At 38.7% G+C, this 25361-nt stretch overlaps 1 protein-coding gene and 1 non-coding gene across 7 annotated transcripts in view; both read right to left on the reverse strand.

The window, feature by feature from the left end:
* Positions 1 to 25361, reverse strand: part of STK3 (serine/threonine kinase 3) — a 378723-nt gene that overhangs the window by 274241 nt on the left and 79121 nt on the right. For 5 of the 6 annotated variants that reach the window (XM_077846731.1, XM_077846729.1, XM_077846730.1 and 2 more), the window contains exon 1: positions 1726 to 1949. The exons of the other annotated variant lie outside the window; for it this stretch is intronic. In XM_077846731.1, the coding sequence (XP_077702857.1) occupies positions 1726 to 1751 (26 nt within the window). In that variant the 5' untranslated portion in view covers positions 1752 to 1949. Of the gene's footprint in view, positions 1 to 1725; positions 1950 to 25361 lie in introns of those variants that run through there. 6 annotated transcript variants of the gene reach the window in all.
* On the reverse strand, positions 16616 to 16719 carry LOC144283889 (U6 spliceosomal RNA). Its single transcript, XR_013352394.1, has one exon. It is a non-coding gene; the product is annotated as a U6 spliceosomal RNA (small nuclear RNA).

Consider the following 25361-nt stretch of genomic DNA (forward strand, 5'->3'; position numbering starts at 1 on the left):
CATAGCCTTCCATGGAGCAAACTCTTTGTGTCCTCAGCTACAAAACAGGATTACTTCCTGTAATCAAACTTACTTAATAGGGTTGCTATGATGATATTATGAAAATGAAAATGCTATGAAAAAAATTTAAGTGACATTCAAATATATGGGCTTAATGTCACATAGCTTGCTTTCCAGAAATGCCTTCCTGGAACAACGAAGTCTCTCTGAAGAGAACTAGAAATGAGCCTGTTGGAGTGCAAGCATCACTTTGTAAAGTATAAATGACCATGAAATGGTTATATATACCACCCACATCTCCCCCTGGCCCTTCTAGGTTTTCTAGAGCCCCTGCAAGGCCAGAGGATCTCTTATACCTATAAAGAAACCGATAATTTACAGCCAATGAATGAATAGAGCTTCTACTTCAATTTGGAGTTGTTCAACTTGACCTTTGGGCATCATCTCAGAGGTGGCCCCCTTACAGTCCTTCCAAAACAGAGAAGAAAAAAAGTTTCCAATTTTCTTCTAAGATACTAAAACTGGGTGCCCAATCAATACGAGAATTCAATACAAAATACCAGACAAAAATCAAGGGCTCTGATAACAAGTCTCTTTTGGACGCCCTTCCACACACCCACCTTTTTTCACCTGAACAGATGGTTTCCAGGCCTCAAGGCTCACATGTCTAGTCACACGATTCACAACAGCTCACAAAGTTCCTACCTTTTTAATTATTCCATGTTCCTGAATATATCACCTTTCGTCTAAAGATCTCTAAGTATCAGAACACAGGAACTCCTTAATCTTCACAACAGCACTCTCTGGGAGAAAGATTAGTACTCTTATTTTATAAATTACAAATGAAAGACTGAGATTACATGTTTTAAACAACACCAGTTAAATGACGTTGATTCATTCTTGGGGGGAAAAAAGATGCACATTATGAATTTATATCTCTGGGCAGCCTTGATTTAGCTTGATCATTTCAAATACTACTTTTAAAAGTATCTACTGTGTACTCTCACTCTTCCAATATATCAAAGATCAAACTAACAGTAAATACCAAAGCATCACTACTTCTATATGCTAGAAAACAAAACAAAGCACTATGCGGGGAAGGGGTTCTAATTTAGGATTCCTACTGTCTCGCATCCATAAATACTTTTGAACTTGAGGGCGGTGAGGAAGGAACACCTGTCAGTGCGGTACACCCTCAAGGTCCACACACCACGTAGCTGTTCATACTGAATTCCTTCGACGGGAAACAAATAATCCGCCTTCTCAAATAAATGGCAGTATCACGAGAAACACTGGACAAAAGCGCCGAGAAGGCTGCGAGCAGCCTAATGCATGCCCCGTTTCGCATCCCGGGCTCCGAGACTCGCCGGGAGGAAGAGGCCCAGGAGCGCGGCGGGGAGGCCGGCGCTGCCCAGCCGCTCCCCAGCCGCTCCCCAGCCGCTCCCCAGCCGCTCCCCAGCCGCTCCCCAGCGACTCCCCACGCCGCCAGGCCCGGCCGCCGCGGCACACGCCAGGCTCGGCCTCCCCGCGGCGCCCCGGGCCCGGGGGCAGCCGCGGCCCGGCCCCGCCTCGCGACGGCCGACGCGCCCGGCCCGGGCCCCGCCGCCGCGGAGGGGTCGCCGCCAGCTCGGGCCTAGCCGCCCCCGCCCGCGGCCGCCGGCCCCCCCCGCCCTCCCTCCGCTCCCGGCTCCCGGCTCCCGGCTCCCGGCTCCCCGCGAGCGTTACCTCTTGGGCGCTGGCGGCTGCTCCATGGCGGCCGGCGACAGAGGAACGGCCCCGGTGGGCGCTGAAGGACGCAGGGAGGACAGGAGCCGGGCACCGGCCGGCCGAGCCCCCGAGTCCCCGGGGAAAACCTCCAGGAGCTCGGACCAACTTTCCCGTAACTCCGCGGCGGATCCTCCTCCCGCTCGCGAGCGCCGCGGCCTCCGCGCCCCGCCCCGCCCCGCCCCGCCCCGCCCCGCCGAGCCCCTCCCCTCCGCCGCCCGGGGAGAGTGGGCGGAGCCAGCGGCGGCCCAGGCTGGTGGGCGGAGCCGGGCCCCGATGGGGCGGGGGCGGGGGCGGGGGCGGGGGCGGGGGCGGGGGCGGGGGCGGGGGCCGAGGCGGAGGCGGAGTCAAGCGCCGGCCCCCGAGCTGCGAGCGGAAAAAGGGCGCGGAGACCGGCGGACCAAGGCCTAGTTAGGACCCGGGGCCTGTCTGTGCTGGCCGGGGGCGGGGGATGCACCTTCCCTGGAGCCGCTGAGAGCTGCCGCTCCGCATCTGCCTCCGAAAATTGGCTTTTGCCCCAATCCTATTTGACTCATTTCTTCTCTGGATTTCCCAAAGACACATCCCAAGCATCTTGTGCAGCCTTTTGAAGTGTCACTAACTGCCCACGCTTCTGTCTCTAGTTGTTTATAATTATGGGCTGTGTTCTACGCCCGCCCGGTTTGAGGTTTGTAGCTACAGCACGAGGGATACTACTGGAAATTCTTGTTTGATGTTGATTGTGGACAAACTCCTCACTACATTTCGCTATAATTACGTCTGATTACAAAGAAAATTATGACTGCGGTGAGATCCCAGTGCACAGATTTCATGCACTGTGGTCTTGCCAGCTGTTCGCTTGGATCACCTGGAAAACCTAAAACAAATTATGGTGCACAGAAAAGAAGTCAAGAAAAGTTTCTCTTCCTTCTTGTCACCTGTCTCCCCCAACCTTTTCCGAAGGCCCTGACCTCATTGTGATTTGATCCCTTCCTGCATCTATCTTTTTAGGATACCATTTAACATGAAGTTCCCTATATAAATATCTTTCTTATGATCATCTAAGGTGCTATGTAATGAGTTTGCTTTCATTAGAAATTATCCAGGTGTAGAGTCATAGAGGTTTCTTGAAGGTTAGAGCAAAGTCTATGAAGAGAATGTTAAATAAAGGAACTTTGTGAATATTAATCCAAATTAGACTTGTCTAATAGTCGTTTTCCTCTTTTTTGCATTGTTTCCATATGTAATAAACTTACATGATTTATTTTTCAAAGCACTATATTCCCCATTAAATTTAGTTATGTTAAATTTAAGACCATTCGTTGTTGAACCCCGAAGTCAGGTTCTGCAAAAAAGAGATTGTTATAAAATTTTATACTCCTTTTCATTTACTAAACATCGACGGTCTTATAGTTCAGAACTAACAAGACAGCAAAAAGCTAAATTATTAAAACACAAAAACTAGGAAAAACTTTTGAAATTATGTCATTCTATCCCTCACTTCTCATCCTCACTTCCATGCCCTAGTCCCATCTTCTTCTATTTCATCAAAAAAATCTTTCAGAGAACAGCATTTAATCTTCTTTAAAAATTGTCATATTTTAAAATGGGATCAAATTGTCATACTTTAAAATGGACTCTGAATTATGCTATGAATCTTAATCTCCAGAAAGACTTTCCCAGTCAAACCACCAGCACCACCACCCCCACTATCTCTGACATTTAAGTTATGAAAGAGATGCCTCTCATCTATATGCCCATAACACGCTGTGCTGGTTGTACTAAATTAAAGTTCTGTTTGACTATCATTCCAGCCATGAGTCTGCTGAGAATTAGACTGTTTACCTTCTCTATCCCTTGCATAGCAGGTACCTTGGATATAGTAAGGTTGGATAACTTCCTTAGCCCCCCAGATTCATTCTCCATTCTTTCCCATCTGCCCTGTGCCCTAAGGGTTGACCTATATGGCTGACATTATGGAGCTCTCAACTCTCTGGCTTACAATAGGAAGACCCAGCAAGAGATCATCTGAGGGAGAAAGTAAGGCTACGTATTCTCCTGATTCCCTTCCAGTGAGGTCACCTGGAGCCCAGCTTTCATTTCTTCCCCTCATCCCTTTGGGCCTACAGGTAGTGAGTGCCCTGCTATTCCCTTGGTCCCTCTTCTATTTCCTATGTTCCCCTAGACCTCAACCGTCCTAATAGAGCCCTGACTGAGATACCCTTTAAGAAGTTTAGAAATAATCTAGAAGGAAGGAAGGAAGGAAGGAAGGAAGGAAGGAAGGAAGGAAGGAAGGAAGGAATAATATCAGAAAATAAATAAATAAATCTCTGGGGCCTTCCCTCAGTTTGAAAAGGAAGAGTGCTAGCAACTGGTGTATGATTCTAACAGGGTCAGACAATTGGCTAACATTATCTCATTAAACCCTTAAAACTGGGCACCTGGGTGGTTCAGTGGTTGAACATCTGCCTTTGGCCAGGCCCAGGGTCCTGGAATCAACTCCTGCACTGGGCTCCCCCCGCAGGGAACCTGCTTCTCCCTCTGCCTGTGTCTCTGCCTTTCTCTGTGTCTCTCTTGAATAAATAAAATAAAATGTTAAAAAAAATTTTTAAAAACTTAAAACTACCACTGAAAGTAGTTATATCTACGTCATAAGTGAAGAAACTGAAGCTCAAAGGGGTGAAAGGAGCTCCCCCAGGCCAAACAGAAAACGTGCATTCTCTAACCCAGGCCTTTCCAACTCCAAAGCCAAGCCTCATTCCACTGTAAGTCAACAAATGTTTACTGAGCTCTTATGTATATTGGATACTGTTCTAGGTGCTGGGAATTCCTCAGTGAGAAAAACAGACAATAATTCCTTGTCCTCATGAGGTTTAGATTCTGGTTGGGGAAACATAATAAAATAAATAAGCACCTAATTAATAAGATTAGGTATTGAAAACTGATAACGAAGGAAAGTAAGGGATGCCTGAGTGGCTCAGCAGTTGAGTGTCTGCCTTGGGCCCAGAGCGTATTCCTGGAGTGCTGGGATCCAGTCCCATGTCGGGCTCCCTGCATGGAGCCTGCTTCTCCCTCTGCCTATGTCTCGGCCTCTCTCTTTCTCTGTGTCTTTCATGAATGAATGAATGAATGAATGAATCTTTAAAAAAAAAAAAGGAATAAAAGTAAAATAGGAAAAGGGATACACCGTGGAGGGGAAGGCATGAAATTTAGAAATGGGCAGCAGGGAAGTCCTCAGCAAGAGGGAGGCTGGGGAAGTCAGGGGAGCACCTTGCAGATAGTGAAGGGAAGAGAAATGTGAGGCCAAGGAAATAGTAAGTGATAAGGCATGGAGGCGAATGTGCCTGCTGTGTTGTATTACTAAATCAAAAAAGGTTTTCTCCTGAATTACTTTTGTAGAAAACAAAACAAAGCAAAAAAAAACTCCTCAAGTCTCTGTTTTGTCTATGAAAAGCCAATCTGAAGGTTCCCAGAATGAGAGCATAGGAATTATCATTCAACCTGCAAATAAAGGCAGCAGCCTTTGTGAACAATTGAAAACTGTAGGAAAATTTGAGATGTATATAAGGGTCACTCAGCTTCACTTAACCATGAAAGTAAAGTAGTCTGATTCTGCATCCAACAATTCCAACTGGAATGCACACTTTAATTTTTTTTTTTTTTTTAGTGCACACTTTAATTAAACTAGCAAATGGCTCACCAGAGTTCTCAACTGGGTGTTCTCAGAGAAATGTAAGAGAAATCTGCAATTTGAACTCAAATTGGAATAACAAGACTGCATTTGTGTCGCTGAATGCATACACCACGATGTTTTACAAGTAGAAAAATACTAATGTAAAGATTTTTTCCTTGTTATACTTGTTGCTGCTTTTTATTGAAACTGCATTTATGTTACTTTTTTTATCATTTTTATGTGTATTTGAAAAATAATACTAATTAACACTGAATCTTTTCTACTATTACTGGGAAGAGTTTGGGGCTGAGAGAAAGCTCTAATCAAATGTATTACATTATGTAACTTTTTATTTGCAGGAAAACTTGGAAGTATTTCCTTTCAACAGGCAACTTAACAAAACATTTTCCTTGATAATATTTCTCTCTCTCTCTTTTTTTTAAGGATTTTATTTATTTACTCATGAGAGACACACACAGAGAGAGAGAGAGAGGCAGAGACATAGGCAGAGGGAGAAGCAGGCTCCATGCAGGGAGCCCGATATGGGACTTGATCCTGTGAGTCCAGGATCACACCCTCAGCCAAAGGCAAACACTCAACCGCTGAGCCACCCAGGTGTCCCATATTTCTCTTTTCTAACCCAATTTTATAGTGAGCTGGAACTAGCATGTTGCAGTTGAATTCAACTACTATTCTATCATAGCAATCTTGTGGGTTTTTTTTAAGATTTTACTTATTTATTCATGAGAGACACAGAGAGAGAGAGAGAGAAAAGCAGAGACACAAGCAAAGGAAGAAGTAGGCTCCATGCAGGGAGCCCGATGTGAGAACTTGATCCCAGGACTCCAGATCATGCCCTGGGCTAAAGGCAGGCACTAAACCTCTGAGGTACCCAGGGATCCCCTTATCATAGCAACCTTAAAGTTTTATTTCACTTGTTTCTCTACCAAATTGTAAGCCTCTTGGGAGTAAGGACAGTATCTCTTTTGCATATGTCATCTCAAAAGTCTGGCATATCAGTTAACTACAAGAAACATCTTTAAATGAGTTTTAAAACAAGCCTAGAGGTAGATGTTTCTAGGTTTGATTAAGTCTTTCATTTACTTGTTTCCTCCTCAAATGATGGCTGCCAAAGCTCTAAGCATCACAAGAAGACATGGCAATGCTTAGCAGCAGAAGAGGGTTATTTCTTTCTGAATACACTTTTCAGAATGGTGGGAAAAAACATCCTAGAAGCCTCTTTGCAGATTTCACTTCATATCCTATTGGCCAGAATTGTGTCATTGCTATCAAAGGAAATGGGACCACGAAAACCTGTTTAGACCAACGGTGATTCACCCCATGGAACTGGGTTTGTAGCTGAGACTGGAATTGAAGTTCCCTGAAGCTTATGACAAGGAGAAGCATGAGAGAACAAAACTGGGATTCTATTATTGAGGGAAAAAATGGAACAATTGTAATAGGCAATAGCCCCATGCAACAAAAACATCAGGAATTTTAAGATAGGTAATTGATAAACTACATATTAAGTGAAAGTTAGGTGTACCATTTGTCATCTCATTTCCTCTCAATTCCAAATTCATCCCTCATTGCCTACTTTGTTAAAATGGAGCTAAGTTCTTTAAATCTTTATCTTTATCAGATAGAATAATTGTTAAACTTTGTCACTAAAGAGCCATGGAGAGACATTGCAAAAGAGTTTTCCTCCCTGATTGGTATGTTTTCCACTGGAAGACTCCAACAGTGGGGACTGCTTATCTGGATCCTGCAAGATGCAATGCTTCTCCAGTAGTTGGCTGCAAGGCAGCAACAGCACTCAGTGGTCAACAGTCTCTCTCCCCACCACAACTTACTTCTTCCTTGAGCAGTTTTGGGGCAGAGTATCTCAGTGAGAAACCTCACTATGGATAGTTTTCTCCAGAGACCTAAGAGAAGGATTTCTGGAAACTTCCAGAAGGCAGATGTCCAGCAAGTTCCACTAGTGTGGCACCACAGCAATTTCTCTGCTATTCAGTGAGATGTAATTGTGTCTTCTCCCACAAAATCTATATCACAACCCCTGCGGACCTCTTTTTGGGTGCTTTGTCTTAGCCCCACGGGGAGTAATCCTGATTTCTGCTATTCCTATTTTCTTTAGAGTTTTCTTTACCTGTTACTAGCCAATCCCCTGTTATTCCAATCCCCTATTATAGTCAATAATTGTTTTGTATTAAACTTTCTTCATTCAAATAACTATGTGGCTTCTGTCTCTTGTGGTTTCTGTATCAGACTGGACTTTGACCCATACAGAGAATAATAGCAAAGAATTTCAGGCCCAGTTGTAAACTCAGGGAAAGAAATGATAAAAATCAGATTGCTTCTATTTTCAGTTTTTTTGTTTTTTTTTTTTTTAAAGAGGGTCAGGGGGTGGGTGAAATAGGTGATGAGGATTTTTTTTTTTTAAGATTTTTTTAAATTTATTTATTCATGAGAGACACAGAGAGAGAGAGAGAAGGAGAGAGGCAGAGGGAGAAGCAGACTCCATGCAGGGAGCCCAATATGGGACTCGATCCTGGGATTCCAGGATCATGCCCTGGGCCAAAGGCAGATGCTCAACCGCTGAGCCACCCAGGCGTCCCCTATTTTCAGTTTAATACATAATTATCTACACCAGCAGCTCTCAAACTTTTTGGTCTTGGGATCACTTTACAGTCTTACAAACTATGGACAACCTCAAAGAACTTTTGTCTATGTGGTTTACATCTACCTATATTAAGAAATTAAAACTTAGAAATTTTTAAAGAAACACAAGGGTACACAAGTACACAATCCTTTAGTCATCAGAGGAATGACATCATCACATGTCATGTAGCATCTGGAAAATTCTACCATACACTCATGAAAGAATAAAATGAGAAGGGCAGTTAACATTGTAGTATTGTTTTTTAAATAGTTTTGATTTTGTGAACTCCCCAAAATAGTCTTTAGTACCCCCAGAAGTACCCAGATCACACTTTGAGAGTCACTGATTTACAGTAACTATATGTAAACACAGTAACTAGGACCTATGGGGGAAGAGATATAGAAAATATGATTATTGCTGTCTAAGAATACAGTTTACTCAAAAATATAAAGTATATATTCATATGAAAATAAAATGATTTAAGCCTTACATAGTAAACTATCAATAAATTCTGTCATTCAGAAAAGTGCTGTAGTTCAAATTAATATGGTCTAGAGCTCAGCCAAATAAAAATGCCTTCCATTATTCAAAATCACCCTCATTATAGCATCACTTTTAAGGAAAAAGAAAGAAGTTTCCGTTATATACAAAGATAAATTCCAGAACAAGCTGAAGATATCTCAGATCTTCACAACAATGATTGGTTAAGACACTGAACATAGACAGATCCAAGGAAAAGAAGAAAACCAATGCTAAGAAACTGGCAAACACCATCAGTTAAAGCCTTTCTGTGGCTGGCCTTTGTTACATTAATATAAGAAACTTAAGCTCTAGAAATAAATCGGTCCATGTCTTCATAGTTTCTCTTTTTATATTTTTGTTTTTTCAATTTTTTTCCATACATGCCTATAGTCTGAATAATTTCTAACTTGGTCTTGATTGAACTAAGCAGAAGGAAGATGTGCTTACTTCCTGGCCAGGAAAGCTAGAAAATAAGAATACCCCAAGACATGCAACGGTGAGAGCAGTTAATGCTGTTGGGAAACTGGACAATAAGACCTAGGACAACAGGATAGAAAAGGGGAGATAGGTATTTAATAGAGAAGCTGTAATAAAATTGAGCCATCAAACAATCAAATCAAATTCAAATCCAACTTCAAAAAACTTGTAACAATAGAGATTTTTACTAACAATCCCATGTAAATGCTGAGGAAAGAAATATATGTCATATTCACACAACACAACTCCCTAAAAATCTTTATCCATCTTTCTCGCTTTCTCATGTTTTCATGACAACCATCCATTTTGCTTCTCCCTCCCTCATCAAACTCCTACAACCCCCTTCCCTCCCCTGTCCCCCCTTGGCAAGCTTACACTTCCTCTCCCCCTCTCCCACAATTTACCTCCCTTTGCTGTTGCTTCAGGCCTTTTCCTACTGAGAATAATCTGACCTCCTTCTCTTTGATTCTGTAGAGCTCTTTTAGATTTACTTATTTTTGTCAGCACAACATAGTCCTAGGAGACAAGAAATGGGGTGATTCTCTTAAAAGGGCAGAGGAAGCAAGAGAGAAAAAGATAGTGAATCCTCAAACGTTGATATTTTTGTTCCTATCAAACATTCTTTCAATCAACATTTTTTTATTAAGTTGACAGGCACAGACAATGAGGTATGATCTCTATCCTGAAACTATGAGGTTTTCCTATTGTAAGCTTCCCATGCTCCTTTCTTTGGACTCTTTTCCAAAGGGAGTGATTACTTTACAAAAGGTAATTTTTTGCTTAATGAAGTGATTACTTTACAAAAATTATCCATGGAAAACCTTTACATGGTTAATTTCCCTCAAGCATTTAAACTATGATTTCAATTTCAGTCTTCATTGAGAAAGAGGGTAAGATGACTGTGGTTTCTAAAATTTCTTTTGTGACAAATAGTCAAAGGCATTACAAAAAGTTATCTTAAGGTCACCTTATTAACAAGTCACCATTGACAAAGGACTATTAGATTACCACTTTATATTCAGGTACAAATGAAGGAAAGGGAGAATAATGGAGAAGCTTCTAGACACCATAGGCTTATGCCTAGCACACTGAAATTATTTTTAAAAATGTAAGTCAAGAGTAAGAGCATTGAAAATATAAATAAACATAACACTGATTTTTATCTGTATTAGTTATCTTTTGCTGCATAACAAATTGCCCCTCAAGATACCAACTTAAAACAACACACATTTATTAGTCTTGGTTTCTAGAAGTCAGGAATTTAGGTGCAGTTTAGTAGGGCCCTCCAGCTCAGTCCCTCAAGAGGTGTTGACCAGGGCTAGTCACCTCTAGATTTAACCTGTAAATTTAAAGTAATCCCAATTTTTTAGAAGTCTCAAAAGAATTTTAAATAGGATTTAAAAACAAACCATCAAGCTTGAATAGAAGAGAAATTACATGAAAAGCGCCCATAAGTTTCTGAAAGAAAGAACAATGGAAAGAGATGTGTCTGCCAGATGGCAAAACACATGATAAAATTGTGGTAAAGATGTTCAACCTCATTAAACAATCATTAGTAAAATGCAAATCAAAACCACAATGATATATCACTTCATAATTCGTTAACATGGCTATTATCAAAAAGAAAAGAAATATCTTGACTATACCATTGGTGAAAATGTAAATTTGTGCAGCCACTATGACAATTGCATAGAAGTTTCTTAAAATATTACAAATATAAAAAAAAATATTACAAATAGAACTGCCTTACGATCTGGCAATTCTACTTCTGCATATTTAACCAAAGAACATGAAAATACTCACTCGAAAAGATACATGCACCCTCATTTTCATTGCAACATTATTTATAATAGCCAAGATATGGAAAAACCCAAGTGACCACAATGGATGAATGGATAAAGAAAATGTGGTGTAAAGACAATAGAATATTATTCAACCATAAAAAAAATGAAAACTTACCATTTTCAACAACATGAATGAACCTTGACAGCATTCTGCTAAATGAAATAAGTCAGACAGAGGAAGAAAAAATACCATACTGTATGACTTCACTTACATGTGGAATCCAAAACAAAACAAAACAAAAACCAACCTCAAAGATATAGAGAACAGATTAGTGGTTGCCAGAGGTGGGGGTTGGGGAAAGGAGACCAAAATATAGACTTTCAGTTATAAAATAAATCATGGGGATGTACAGTAGAACATGCTGACTATAGCTAACATACTAAATTGCATATTTGGAAGTTACTGAGAAAAAATCTTAAAAGTTCTCATCACAAGAAAAAATATTTTGTAATTATGTGTGTGACAGATAAACTAGATCTATTGCAGTGATCATTTCACAATATATGCCAATATTGAATCTTTATGTTGTATACCTGAAACTAATATGTCAGTTATACCTCAAAAACATAGTAGTGATTAAAACAGTGTGGTATTAAAAAAAAAAAAAAAAAAACAGTGTGGTATTAATTCAGATGTAGATAAATTAATGTGTATAATGAATCATGAGCCCAGTACAGAGCCATTTTTATGTGGAAATGTTGTTTATGATAAGATGACATTTTACATCACAGGGAAAAGAATGAGATGCTCAATAAACTGTATTTAGACAATTGACTATTTGAAAGGGAAAAAAGAAATAAATAAATACAGACATATATACATACATACATGCATACACAACATTACTTCTCTGTTTATAGACCTCTGTATCAGGCTTCTTTATATTGCTACCCATTGAAGACTCAACCCAAACTTCGCTAACAAAGGGTTATTAAACTGGGTCTTCTAGAGCAGACTGTAGGATTGCTTGATTTAGTGGTTCAATACTGACATGAAAGACACAGCGGTTTTGTTTATTTGTTTTTCAATTTCTTTTTCCATCTCTTGGTTTTGACTTCTGAAATGTTAGCTTCATTCTAAGGCTAAGTAGCTGCCAAAGTTCCTAGCCTCAAATCTGTACACCAGCCTGCCCAAAAGGAGAAAAAGCACTATTTTTTTAAAGAGGAACACTATCTCCATCAAAGAAGGAGAAATATCCTTGCCCAGAATGCTTCTGCAACAACATTCTTGTCACATTGGCTCAAGCTGTCAGGTTGACCGTTCCCTAACATGAAATAATTTGGCTTGTGCTTGAACAAATGATTGGCTTATCTTACTAAATCATGGAAAGCTGGACAGAAATTCCCTGTTTAGCCTTAAATAGCAGGACCCTCTCTTAGAGATAGGAGTGGTATCAATTCTTATTATGATGCCCCAAATGAAAGAAATGCCTATTGCACAAAAGAGGGAAGAAAGAAAAAATAAAAAAGGGAAGAAAGAAATAGCTCAATGTCCACTATGATAATATATCAGAATACCTGATGCATTAGACATCTAAATCATTAAAAATAGACAAACGTGTAGTAGAGCAGAACTCCTTACACCTTAACCATGAGCTATAAATAGTGGCTTCCTTCCAAAGAATATAGTATGTAAAGCGGGGGGAAACAAGTTACTTTTCAGTAGAAAAATAGAACCTCAACCAGGTGATCAAGGTCAACATCAAGAGTGATAAGTCATATTTGTTGTATGTATCCTTGATCTGATGTGATGCGAAGGACACTTTACCTCCGTGGTCTTTCTTCCAAAACCACAAGACCCAGTCTCATTATGAGAAAAACAGCAGACAAATCCCAACTGAAAGATATTCTACAAAATGTCTGACCAATATTCCTCAAAACTATTAAGATAATCATCAAAAACAATTAAAGTCTGAGAAAATGTCATAGGTCAGGCGAGGCTAAGGTGACATAAAGACATAAGTGTAATGAGGTATCCTAAATATGTTGGGAGTCCTATAACAGAAAAAGGATATTAAGTAAAAACTTAAGGAAATCTGTCAATTAATAATGACATCAATATCGGCTTATTAATTGTGACAAATGTACCAAGCTAATGTAAGATGTTAATAACAAGGAGATTGGGTTCGGGGTATATGAGAACTCTATACTACTTTAACAACTTCTTTGTAAATCTAAAATTATTCTAAGACTTAAAGTTTATTTTAAAAACATTTTAAAACACATTAAAGACCTCCAAAACATATTTTAGAAGAGCACATAAGAAAATATTTTAATATTTTAATTAACAACACAAGAAATAACAGGTAGGTGTTAGCAAGGATGCAGAGAAAGGGAACCCTCTTGCACTATTGGTGAGAATACAAACTGGTGCAGCCACTCGGGAAAACAGTATAGAGTTTCCTCAAAAACTACTCTATCTACTCTCTGGCCCAGCAATTGCACTAATAGGTATTTACCCAAAGGATACAAAAACACTGATTCAAAAGTGTACGTGCTGCTTATAGCAGCCTTGTCAACAATAGCCAAACTATGGAGAGACCCCAAATGTCCATCAACTGATGAATGGATAAAGAATATGTGGTATATATTTATAGATACAATGAAATATTACTCAGCCATCAAAAATAATGAAATCTTGCCATTTACAATGACGTAGATGGAACTAGAGGGCATTATGCTAAGTGAAATAAGTCAGCCAGAGAAAGACAAATACCACTTATTTGTGGCATTTAAGAAGGAAAACAGATGAACATATGGAAAGGGGAGAAAGAGAGAGGGAAACAAACCATAGAGACTCTTAATGATAGAGAACAAACTGAGGGACGATAGAGGAAGATGGGTGGGGATGCCCTAGTTGGATGATAGGTATTAAAGAGGGCACTTGTGATTAGCACTGGGTGTGGTATGTAAGCGATAAATCACCGAATTCTACTCCAGAAACTAATATTGCACTGTATGGTAACCATGTAAAATGTAAATTTAAAAAAGAGAATATTTTTATAATCACAAGCTAGAAGATCTGATAAGAAAAATGCAAAACTCAGAAAGCAGAAAGATTTGCCTCTTGAAGCTTGAAGATTTGACTACATAAGAATTGAAAATATTCATAAGAAGAAAGATAATAATCAGGTGAGTAGATACTTAATGGAATGAAACAGAAGTATCTTCATACATATTAGATGAAGAATTAATATCTAGAATACAATGATATACAAAGAAACTGACTAGGGTAAGACAATCTAAACAGACAAATGGGTAAAACATCTAAACTTATAAAATCATAGAAGAAATTCAAATAGTTAGTAAACATGAAAAGATGCTCAACCCTACCAATAATCAGGGAAATGTAGATAAAGCAACAGTAGTGTTTATAAGTCATCCATTTGGGAAAGAAAAGGGAAGGAACAGAGAAGGAAAAGCGGAAAGGGAGGAGAGCAGTAGAGAGAGTATATGATGGACCTTGAGAGCAACTTCACTTTATCAAAAATGTAAGATCAAAACATGCATAGGTGCTTCAAGACTTCAGGAAGCCAATGAAAGACAAGCTGGAAACTATGCTGCAAAGCCTAATACAGAACTTAGTGAAGTAGAATGAAAACAATCACTACTTTTGTTTATGGAAATATCTTGATAAGCTTCTTTGGGTGGGAAAGGTAGGACCCAAAGACTTGGTCTATAAGGGGAAATATGTAAACAAAGAGAGCTGGAATCAGATTTGGAAATGTATACAAGTTCCAAATGCTTTTGGACTCCAGGAAAAGACTTAGTGAAGCACTAAAATAGAAACAGAATTAGATTCCACTGCCACGCCATTGAAGTGTATTCAAGAAGACACTCAATGGCATTAAGATTAGGCATATTTTAAAAACTCCTGTAGAATTTCATCTTTCCTTAAAATTTAAGAACTGGTAATTAGTAGCTAGCTAATATCAACTCTAAGTTTGTGGAGTGATTATTTTTGCAGGAAAAATACAGTTGTGGAAAAGTTTAGGTTGTAAGCTTTAGTTGTCCACAGCTGGAGGAAGCCTAGCTTTTGGCATGCAGTCATGTCCAAGTTCAACCACTCACCTGAGGGCACCAAATTCTAGGCATAGTGCCTAGAAGGAAATAAACAGCCTCATATGTTTTAATGTATAAAGTCATGGCAAGCATCAAATATATGGATAAGTTTCATTTAAATTTACTTCACAGATTTAAGAATTTAACAAGAGAGGATGCTTCTTCAAGCTCTAAGAAGCAATGTTAATAGTACTAAAAGAAAGTGCCACTGTTTTATAACAGGAATTCACTAATCCATACAATCATAGGTTGAAAATATAAATAGATTTAAGAAAGATTGGAGTATTGTTATCGTTATAGTTTGCTCTGGTATTATCACAGATTATGGATATATCATAAGCTTTTTTTCTTTAAGGAGAAAGAGATTTCAGGCATGCTCTAAATATTTTTGATAGTGTCATAATGGAAGATAATCACTTCCCACAAAGACCCATTTTATTATTAAAGACCTTTCCATGGTCAGTACATCACCACCGTCATCATCAACACAGACTGAACACTTTCTTTATGCTAAAGGCTTTACATGAATTTTCTTATTTTTACGTGTCAGATCTTATAAAATGTAAATACTTCTGAATGCTATTACTCGTTAACACAGTAGCAGTGATCAGAAAGCAAGATTCTTGGGGAATGGAAACCAGAATATACAATCTGGAAGTTAAAGGGAAGGTGGTGCAAGAGGTGGAAAACAAACACTGATTTTCCTTCCTTCACAATTTTGTTTAGGATGAGAAGTATATGTGTGCATAAAGCCAGGATGATCCCAAGATGTTTGTTATGCTGTATTTTTCATTAGCTCCTTTTAATAAAATGCTTCAGGGATAGTCATCAGAGTACCTACCTGTTCTGTATCAACAGGTACAGAACACTTTCCTAAGTGTTATTATCAAATATATTTTACTTAGAAAGATATAATCTTCATTCAAGAAAGAGTGGGTAATAAACAGTATTAAGGTAGGTTTTTAAAAAGTACTATCAATAGGTATACATCCTTTTTTTTTCTTTTTTAAAATATTTTTCTATTTATTTCTATTTTTCTATTTATATATGAGAGACACAGAGAAAGAGGCAGAGGGACAAGCAAGCTCCCTGCAGGGAGCCTGATGCAGGACTCAATCCCAGGACCCCAGGATCACTCCCTGGGCTGAAGGCAGACCATCACTGAGCCACCTAGCATCCCAATAGGCATACATCCAAAACACAATTGTTTTGAACATTTTGATTAAGCTTTAAATTAAATCTTGCCATTTTCAAGCAACATTATGCCATAAGCATTTTCCCATGTTATTCAACAGTCTTTGCAATTATCATTATAATTGCTACACAGGCCTTTAGAATAATTTACATGCTCCATTTTTAAAATTTAGGTTGTATCCTGTTTTTCACAATTATATATAATGTTACAAAGCACTTTTTAAAAAAAATACGGGGGATCCCTGGGTGGCTCAGCGGTTTAGCACCTGTCTTTGGCCCAGGGCGTGATCCTGGAGTCCCGGGATTGAGTCCCGCGTCAGGCTCCCTGCATGGAGCCTGCTTCTCCCTCTGCCTGTGTCTCTGCCTTTCTCTCTCTCTCTCTATCATGAATAAATACATAAATAAATAAATAAATAAATAAATAAATAAATAAATAAATAAAATACGGAGCGCTTCATGAATTTGCATGTCACCGTTGCATAGGGGCCATGCTAATCTCCGTATCATTCCAACTTTAGTATACGTGCTGCCAAAGCAAGCACGATGTTACAATGTACATATTTGTATAGAATTTGTTTTATGTTTTAGAACTATTTTCTGAGATGATGTCCACAAACAAAATTAATGGGACAAGAAGCATGAGCAGTTTAAGGCTTTTGGCATATCACTGTCAAAAAAACTGCTCTCAAAAAGATATTTGCGTTTACTTATTTGGAAATATAAAATTATTAAAGACTTGTTGGAGGATAATTTTATAGTATCTTGTAAAATACAAATGCCTATATGCTTTGAACAAGCAATCCCATTTCTAAGAATCTTTCCAACAAAAATAGTTACACATATATTCATATACAGATGTACAGGGTTCCATTATAGCATTGTTTAAATTAGGAAGAAAATTGGAAATAACCTAAATGAAAAGGTCAAGTAAAGGCTATATTATGGCAGAAATAAAGCTGTTAAGAATTAACTGGTTCTACACTTACTGACATGGAAAGATCTCTTAGAGAATTAAGTGGAGGACAAAGCAGTTGATAAACAATCAGAATGACTTCATTTATAAAAAAAATAAGTAAATATGTTTGAAGATTCATTCAAAAATCAATAGGGATTGATGGTTGTATGACATTGTGAATGTATTTAATACCACTCAATTGTACATTTAAAAATGGCTAAGATGGGAGCATCCGGGTGCCTCAGTCAGTTAAGCATCTGACTCTTGATTTCGGCTCAGGTCCATGATCTCAGGGCCCTGGGATCAAGCCTTGAGTCAGGCTCCTTGCTCAGTAGGGAGTCTGCTTGTCCCCCCCCCCCATAAATAAAATCTTTTTTAAAATGGTTAAGATGATAAATTTTATGTTATGAGCATTTTACCCCAATTTGAAAATATCAGTAGGGATTATCCACCTGTGGCTGAGACTGTTAGCTGTCCCATGAAATCCATTCTCCCCTTCTTACACAGTGATAGAATACCAAATTTAGCTAGACACATTTCCCAGCCTCAGCCTCCCTTGCAGTTAGAATTGGCTTATCTAGCCAATAAGATGTAAGCAGAAGTGCTTATGGCACTTCCCGAGAATCTTCTTCAGAAACCACTAATACAGGACACCTGGGTGCCTCAGTGGTTGAGCATCAGCCTTCGGGTCAGGGCATTAACCCCAGAGTCCTGGGACCGAGTCCCACATCGGGGTCCCTGCATGGAGCCTGGTTCTCTTCCCTCTGCCTGTGTCTCTGCCTCTCTCTGTGTGTGTGTCTCTCATGAATAAATAAATAAAATCTTTTTTTTTTAAAGCCCATATTCTTTCCATCTCACCGCTCTGCATTTGTACTCTATTTTAATTCTGATAGGATAAATTACCCCTCATAGTCAGATTATTCATCTCTGTCTTTGCTATTACAGTGTTTTCATCATTCCAAATGAACTTTAAAATCACCTTCTCATGGGCACCTGGGTGGCTCAGTTGGTTAAACATCTGTCTTTAGCTCAGGTCATGATCCTGGGTCCTGGGATCAAGCCCCGTGTCAGGCTCCTCACTCAACCAAGAGTATAGTTTTCCCTCTCCTTCTGCCCCTCCCCCTGCTCATGCTCCCTCTCCCTCTCCCTCCGTGTGTGTGTGTGTGTGTGTGTGTGTGTGTGTCTCTCTCTCTCAAATAAATGAATAAAATCTTAAAAAGTAAAATAAAATCACCTTTTCAAATTCCAGGAGCCAAACAAATAAGAAACCAACTGGAAATGAACCTATAAACTGACTTTGGGAAATACCAACATCTTAAAATGGCTAACTTTGCAGGGCACCTGGGTAGCTCATTTGGTTAAGTGTCGGCCTTCACGATGCAGGTTGCAATCCCGGGGTCCTAAGATGAGTCCCACTCAGGGGGAGTTGCTTTTCCCTGCCCACCTCTGCTCATGTGTGCTGTCTCTCTTGCTCTGCTCTCTCAAATAAATATATAAAGTCTAAAATAAAATAAAATGGTCAATTTTCTTAAAAGGGACATGGTGTAGCCCTGTTCATTGCTATCAATTTTATTCATGTAGGTCTACCTTGTTAACATTATTCACAATCAGCTTGGGCCTCCTATATTTTCGATCATTTTATCTATGACTATTAATAATATTGTCACTTTCTAAAATTTACAATTCTTATTTGTTTTCTGCCTTTTTATAAGTTAGATAAAATTTCCAGAAGAATATGACTGTATTTAACAAAAAGTACAACCATGACAGTTTAAAAGATTGTTTTAAAATCACAGTAAAGAAGTATATACCTTCTATATTGCTTAAAGACTTTTTTTACTTAAAGAAATTAGTATTTAATTATATCAGATGCCATTCAGCTATCACTAAGTGATCATTAAGTGATCATTTTCCTTATTATCCTTAACATATCCTAATAATTTTCCAAATTTTGAAACACTTAGATTCCTAGGTGAATACTATTTGGTCAATGCAGATTATTATTTTAATATGTAGTTAGAATTGACCTACTAACATTTATTCAGGATTTTCAAATCAAGACTTTAAACCCCAGAAAAGATTGTTTCAAATGCACACTACCTAGTTTGTGGGAGCAAAATTCTGCTTACAATTTCTACAGAGTCCCAGGGAGGTTTCCACTCTCATGGTATCCTCAAACTTCCAGTTCCTGCTTTTGTTTAATTGGGTCAACTGATGGATGGATGTGGCATGATGTTTCTTGCTCCTGTTCTGGACAGTTAACCCAAAGATGGAACTCAACCCATTCTTTTTTTTTTTTTTTTTAAGATTTTATTTAGTTATTCATGAGAGACACACAGAGAGAGGCAGAGGGAGAAGCAGGCTCCCTCTGGGGAGCCTGATGCAGGACTCTATCCCAGGACCTGGGAATCACTCCCCAAGCCAAATGCAGACACTCAACCACTGAGCCACCCAGGCATCCCTAAAGAGCTTTTCTAATACGCATTACCTCCCTAACCCAATCTCCAGCACCATTCTGATTTGTCCCTGGAGATAGGAGCAGATATATACATTTTACAAAGGATTCTTAAGTGATTTTAACACTTTCTACTCTAACACTTTCCACTATCCATTGGAAATGGATTTTGGGGGAATGCTCTTAACATATTTTGTCCACACCATTCCTGGCACTTTAAATACAATAAGTCATCCATTTTCTAACACTATACACACAAACTCAAAATGAATTAAAGACCTAAATATGAAACCTGAAACCATAAAAATCCTAGAAAAGAACATACGCAGTAATTTCTTTGACATTGGCCATAGCAACATTTTCCTAGATATGTCTCCTCTGCCAAGGGAAACAAAACAAAACAAAAAATTATGGGACTACATCAAAATAAAAGGCTTTTATACAGCAACAGAAACCATCAACAAACAAAAAGTCAATCTACCAAATGGGAGAAGATATTTGCAACTGATATATCCAATAGGGGATTAATATCCAAAATATATAAATAACTTATACAACTCAACACCAAAACAAACAAAAAAGAAACAAATAATCCAATTTTAAAAATGGGCAGAGGACTTGAATAGACATATTTACAAAGAAGACCTACAGATGGCCAATAAACACATGAAAAGATGCTCAACATCACTAATTATCAGTGATATGCAAATCAAATCCACAATGAGATATCACTTTACACCTGTCAGAATGGCTAAAATTGAAAAGACAAGCAATAAAAAGTGTTGGTGAGGACATAGAGAAAAAAGGAACTCTCGTGCACTGTTGGTGGAAATGTATATCAGTGTAGCCACTGTGGAAAACAGTATGGAGGTTCCTTCAAAAATTAAAGATAGAAATATTGAGGATCCCTGGGTCTCAGTGGTTTAGCGCCTGCCTTCGGCCCATGGCATGATCCTAGAGTCCCGGGATCGAGTCACACATCAGGCTCCCTGCATGGAGCCTGCTTCTCCTTCTGCCTGTGTCTTTGCCTCTCTGTCTCTCATGAATAAATAAATAAAATCTTTTAAAAAGAAAGAAAGAAGAAAGAAGAAAGAAAGAAGAAAGAAAGAAAGAAAGAAAGAAAGAAAGAAAGAAAGAAAGAAAGAAAGAAAAAGAAAGAAAGAAAGAAAAAAGAAAGAAAGATCTATGATCTAGGATTTCCACTATCCACTACTGGGGATTTATCCAAAGAAAACAAAAACATTAATTTAAAAAGATATTTGCAGCCCTATGTTTATTGCAACATTATTCAGAATAGCCAATGTACAGAAGCAACCAAAGTATCCATTGATAGACAAATAATAAAGAAGATGTGGTATATATACACCATGTATTATATATGGCATATATACGTGTGTGGTATACATATTTATAATATATGGTATATATATATATGTGTGTGTGTGTGTGAGCTATACATGATGGAATATTACATAGCCATAAAAAGGATGAGATCATGCCATTTTTGACAACATGGATGGACCAAGAGGGTATAATGCTAAGTGAAATAAGTCAGACTAAGATGACAAATACTATGTGATTTCATTCATATGTGGAATCTAAAAAACATAACAAATAAGTAAATAAACAAAAAGCAGAACCAGACCTATAAATACAGAAAATAAACTAATGGTTGCCAGAGGAAAGAGAGTTGAGAGGATAAGCAAAATAGTTGAAGAGGAGTGGGAGATGCAGGTTTCCAGTTATGGAATGAATAAGTCATGGAGATAAAAGGCACAGCATAGGGAACATAGTCAATGATAATCCAACAGCATTGAATGGTGCTAGATGGTTGCTACACTTGGGGTGAGCATAGCATAACATACAGAGGTGTTGAATCACTATGTTGTATAGCTGAAACTAATGTAATACTGTGTGTCTACTGTACTCAAGTTAAAATTTTTTAAAATAATAAACAAACACAATGAGTCCTTCAATTAATGTTGCAGTGAGCACATAAGAGACATGAACAGGCAATAACATCTGCCTCATATGGTTGGCCAGGACTCTGCTTTTGCCAAGAGAAGGTTTTTACATTGTAAGGATTGCAGAAGATTTGCTACTTTAAAAAAAAAAAAAAAGAAACTACTGTTGACATTTTTGCGGAATATATTTTGAAAGCATACAACCAAGAAGAGTGAAATATAATTTTAGATTGGACTGAATTTGTCAGTGTGGATGCACTTACCAGGAGCACTACATTCAAAGTGCTGGCTCAAGCAGTTGGGGATCTAACTGGGATGGATAAAGCAAATCAGGCTCCAACATTGGCCCTCATTAAAGAAAGTGGAGATGCCAAAAATCACTTGGCATAGATATAGGAAGGAAATTAATGACTCCTTGAGATAGGAATGCTGGAATAAATCCATTATGAGTGTCCTGCTTATATACCCATAACTGTTGCCCCAAGAAGGACTGGAATGACTATTCTTTCCCCAAGACCTTAAGATCTGTATTTCTGAGGGAAATTCCAGTGTCCTTTTTCTTTTAATGCTTCACTATTTTCTGAATGTCAAAATTGCTATTGGGAAATGTTGCAATTGAAATATGTTCCCTAGTTTCATTTGAGAAGGGAGAATCTTGGGATTGCAGAAGTGAGAAAGCCTCCATCAACAACCAGAGGCAAAGTGTGCATGATTACAATAGGCAGGAAGACCAACTCCATAATCAGAATGATTTCACTTTCAGAGATCTCTAGCTATGTCTCTGTATGTTTCTCACTAAAGTCTTACTTAATTTGTGTAATCAAAATACCCTAGGTAAGCTGAATAGGGTCTGATCTGAGCCAAGAAAATAGAGAGTCATGATTCCTCACCCAATTTCCAGAGCTGAAACTGCAGATCTACAGCATCTTGCTTGAGCAGAGACTAGTACCATAACAGTAGAAGATGATTCTTTGATTTCACCCCTAAATATTCTTTTTTTTAAAAGATTTTATTTGTTTATTCATGATAGACATAGACAGAGAGAGAGAGAGAGAGAGAGAGAGGTGTAGAGACACAGGCAGAGGGAGAAGCAGGCTCCATGCTGGGAGCCTGACATGGGACTCGATCCCGGGACTCCAGGATCCCACCCTGGGTCAAAGGCAGGGGCCAAACCGCTGAGCCACCCAGGGATCCCCACCCCTAAATATTCTTAAAGGTCATTTAAGAGGATGGCTTTTGGAAACTTTTAGACATTAGCTCTGAGCTGACAGTAATTTATGGCACACAGAAATTCACTGAGACTTACCTATCAGAGTAAGGATATACCTGGGTCGGGTAAAATGAATGAAGTTTGACACAAACTCTAAACCTATGCATTCTGTGGATTTTTTCCAGTTCCTGTGTTGAATAGAATATTCTCAACAACTGGCAAAAATTCCCAGATATTTTCCCTATTATGGTAAGAAGAACAAAATGGAAGATACTAGAGTTCCCTCCCCCTATTAAAATAGTAAATCAAAGGCAATACTGTTCCCTGAGGGAATTTCAGATACTAATGCCACTGTTTGTGGCTTACCCAACAGCTGTTTTTACTTGCTCAACACAATGCCTTTTCTATTTTAAAGTTATAAGACAACCATGTGCCTCAAGGAGACTGAACTCCTCCCCAGTACCCGAGGGTGAATTTTAATTAGACTAAACCCAAAGCTAAATAATTCCATTCTCCTTGCATTAATTGGTTTAGGAATGGGAATATGATGCCATTCTGACCAATGAAATGTGAGGGAAAGCCTGCTAGAAGGCTGAAAATATCCCCACAGTCTTGAAGAATGACAATGGCTGACATGATTGCATGGGGATCCTAGATGTAAGTGCTGCTCCACATACACATGGGACAAAATGCTACAGTCTCAGGCACCAGAACACAGTGACAGAACATTGACATTTTCACAGTGACATTTTCTAAAATGCTCTTTCCCACATTCTAAATGATCAGAGTAAACCAGAAACACTTTGCTTTCACCTGAAAAAGCCAATAATGGTTGTAGCAGGGCATCTCAGCCTCAATGACTTGAGATTGTCCATTAGTTTCTTCTGGATCCCTGGACTTGCTCTGATTCCTCTCCTTTCTGATACTTGATGATTCCGCCTTTTTCTTTTGATTCTGTGGCTACCCCAGAGCCCTCTGATGAATTCTTGTCTTTGCTCAGAGTTCATTTCTACAGCTTGCAAAGAGTCATAATAGATATACCTTCCTATTAAAAAATCATAAATCTTCTTCATGTTTGTTTTTGTGTTGCACTCACTTTTATATTTATGAATTTTATTTTTATATGTCTACTTGGTTTTATTTAATGTCAGTAGGTTTTGTTTTTGTTTCTGTTACAAATTCTTTTTTTTTATTTTTTATTTTTTATTCTTTAGTTTCGCTTTCTCTGCAAGAAAGCCCATCTTGAGAAATTTTTGAGACAGGGCATATAAATGGTCTGACTCTGAGATTGTTTACATCTGAGAATGCCATTTGTTTGACATTACACATAAATGGCAACATTCCCACCCTCAAGTTTCTATGGATATTGCTTTATTGTTTCGTGATATTTGGTGTTGTACAAAGGTCTGAGGCCAGTCTGTTATTTTTTTTTCACTGATAATACCATTTCCCTTATTTATATACTTGGAAATTTTCTCTTAGTTTAATTATTTCTGCTCCTTTGTGGTTTTTACCTTCAGAATTTCTACAAAATTTTGCTGGACTCTTGCAGTTGCTACTGACAGAAAATCAAATTTGTTGTAGTGACTAGAGTTTCCTTGTAGAAAACAGTCCACTTGAGCCAGTTTAAGGAGAGCAATATTTACTAAAGACTATTAACTTCCTACAGAATGATCAAAAGACTTGTAGTAACAGGCTGGACTTTGAGAACAACTCCTGAAGCTACATCTAAAATCTGCCTCAGGGGCACCCTGGTGGCTCAGTTGGTTAAACATCTGTCTTTGGCTCAGGTCATGATCCCGGGTTCTGGGATCAAGCCCCATGTCAGGCTCCTCATTCAACCAAGAGTTTACTTTTCCCTCTCCCTCTGCCTTGAGTGTCTGCACTTGGCTCGGGGAGTGATCCCCAGGTCCTGGGATAGAGTCCTGCATCGGGCTCCCCAGAGGGAACCTGCTTCTCCCTCTGTCTCTCTTTCTGTGTCCCTCATGAATAAGTAAATAAGATCTTTAAAAAAATAAAATAAAATTGCCTCAGTGAAGCTACTGCTTCAGCAGCTACATCACTGTTAACTTAGATGAAGACTTGCTGCTTCTATCATGATCATGAAAGCTGCCAGACCAGGAAATTGCTGCCATCCTTGCTGATCACAGAGCTAGGGACTAACCAGACATCAGAGCTTCTGTCATAAGTATCAAAATGCTTCTGCCACTGTCCTGCCAGGAGAGCCCCTCCATGATACTGTGAGTATCCCCCTTTCAAATCTCATTCAGATACATCTATTTGGTGAGTGCACATCACCAGCAAAGGCATCTGAGTAATGTGGACTTTAGTTTTCTAGCCTCTGGAGTACACAAAATCATGCTAGTATGGCCTTGGAGTCTTACTAAGGTGAGTCAATTTTTAATATCTGCCACATTGATTTAAAAAATAAAGGGAATTTATTGACTAATGTACTTGGGAAGTTGAAGGAGTACAGTTGGCACAACTGGAGCCCAAAGTTCAAACCATGTTACCATCATTCTCTCTCTCTCCCTATTTTTCAGTTCTGATTTTATTCATTCAACAAACATTTACTGAATATTATGTGCCAGACACTGTTA

This window comes from Canis aureus, chromosome 14 (genome assembly GCF_053574225.1).
Source record: "Canis aureus isolate CA01 chromosome 14, VMU_Caureus_v.1.0, whole genome shotgun sequence".
Taxonomy (NCBI): Eukaryota; Metazoa; Chordata; class Mammalia; order Carnivora; family Canidae; genus Canis; species Canis aureus.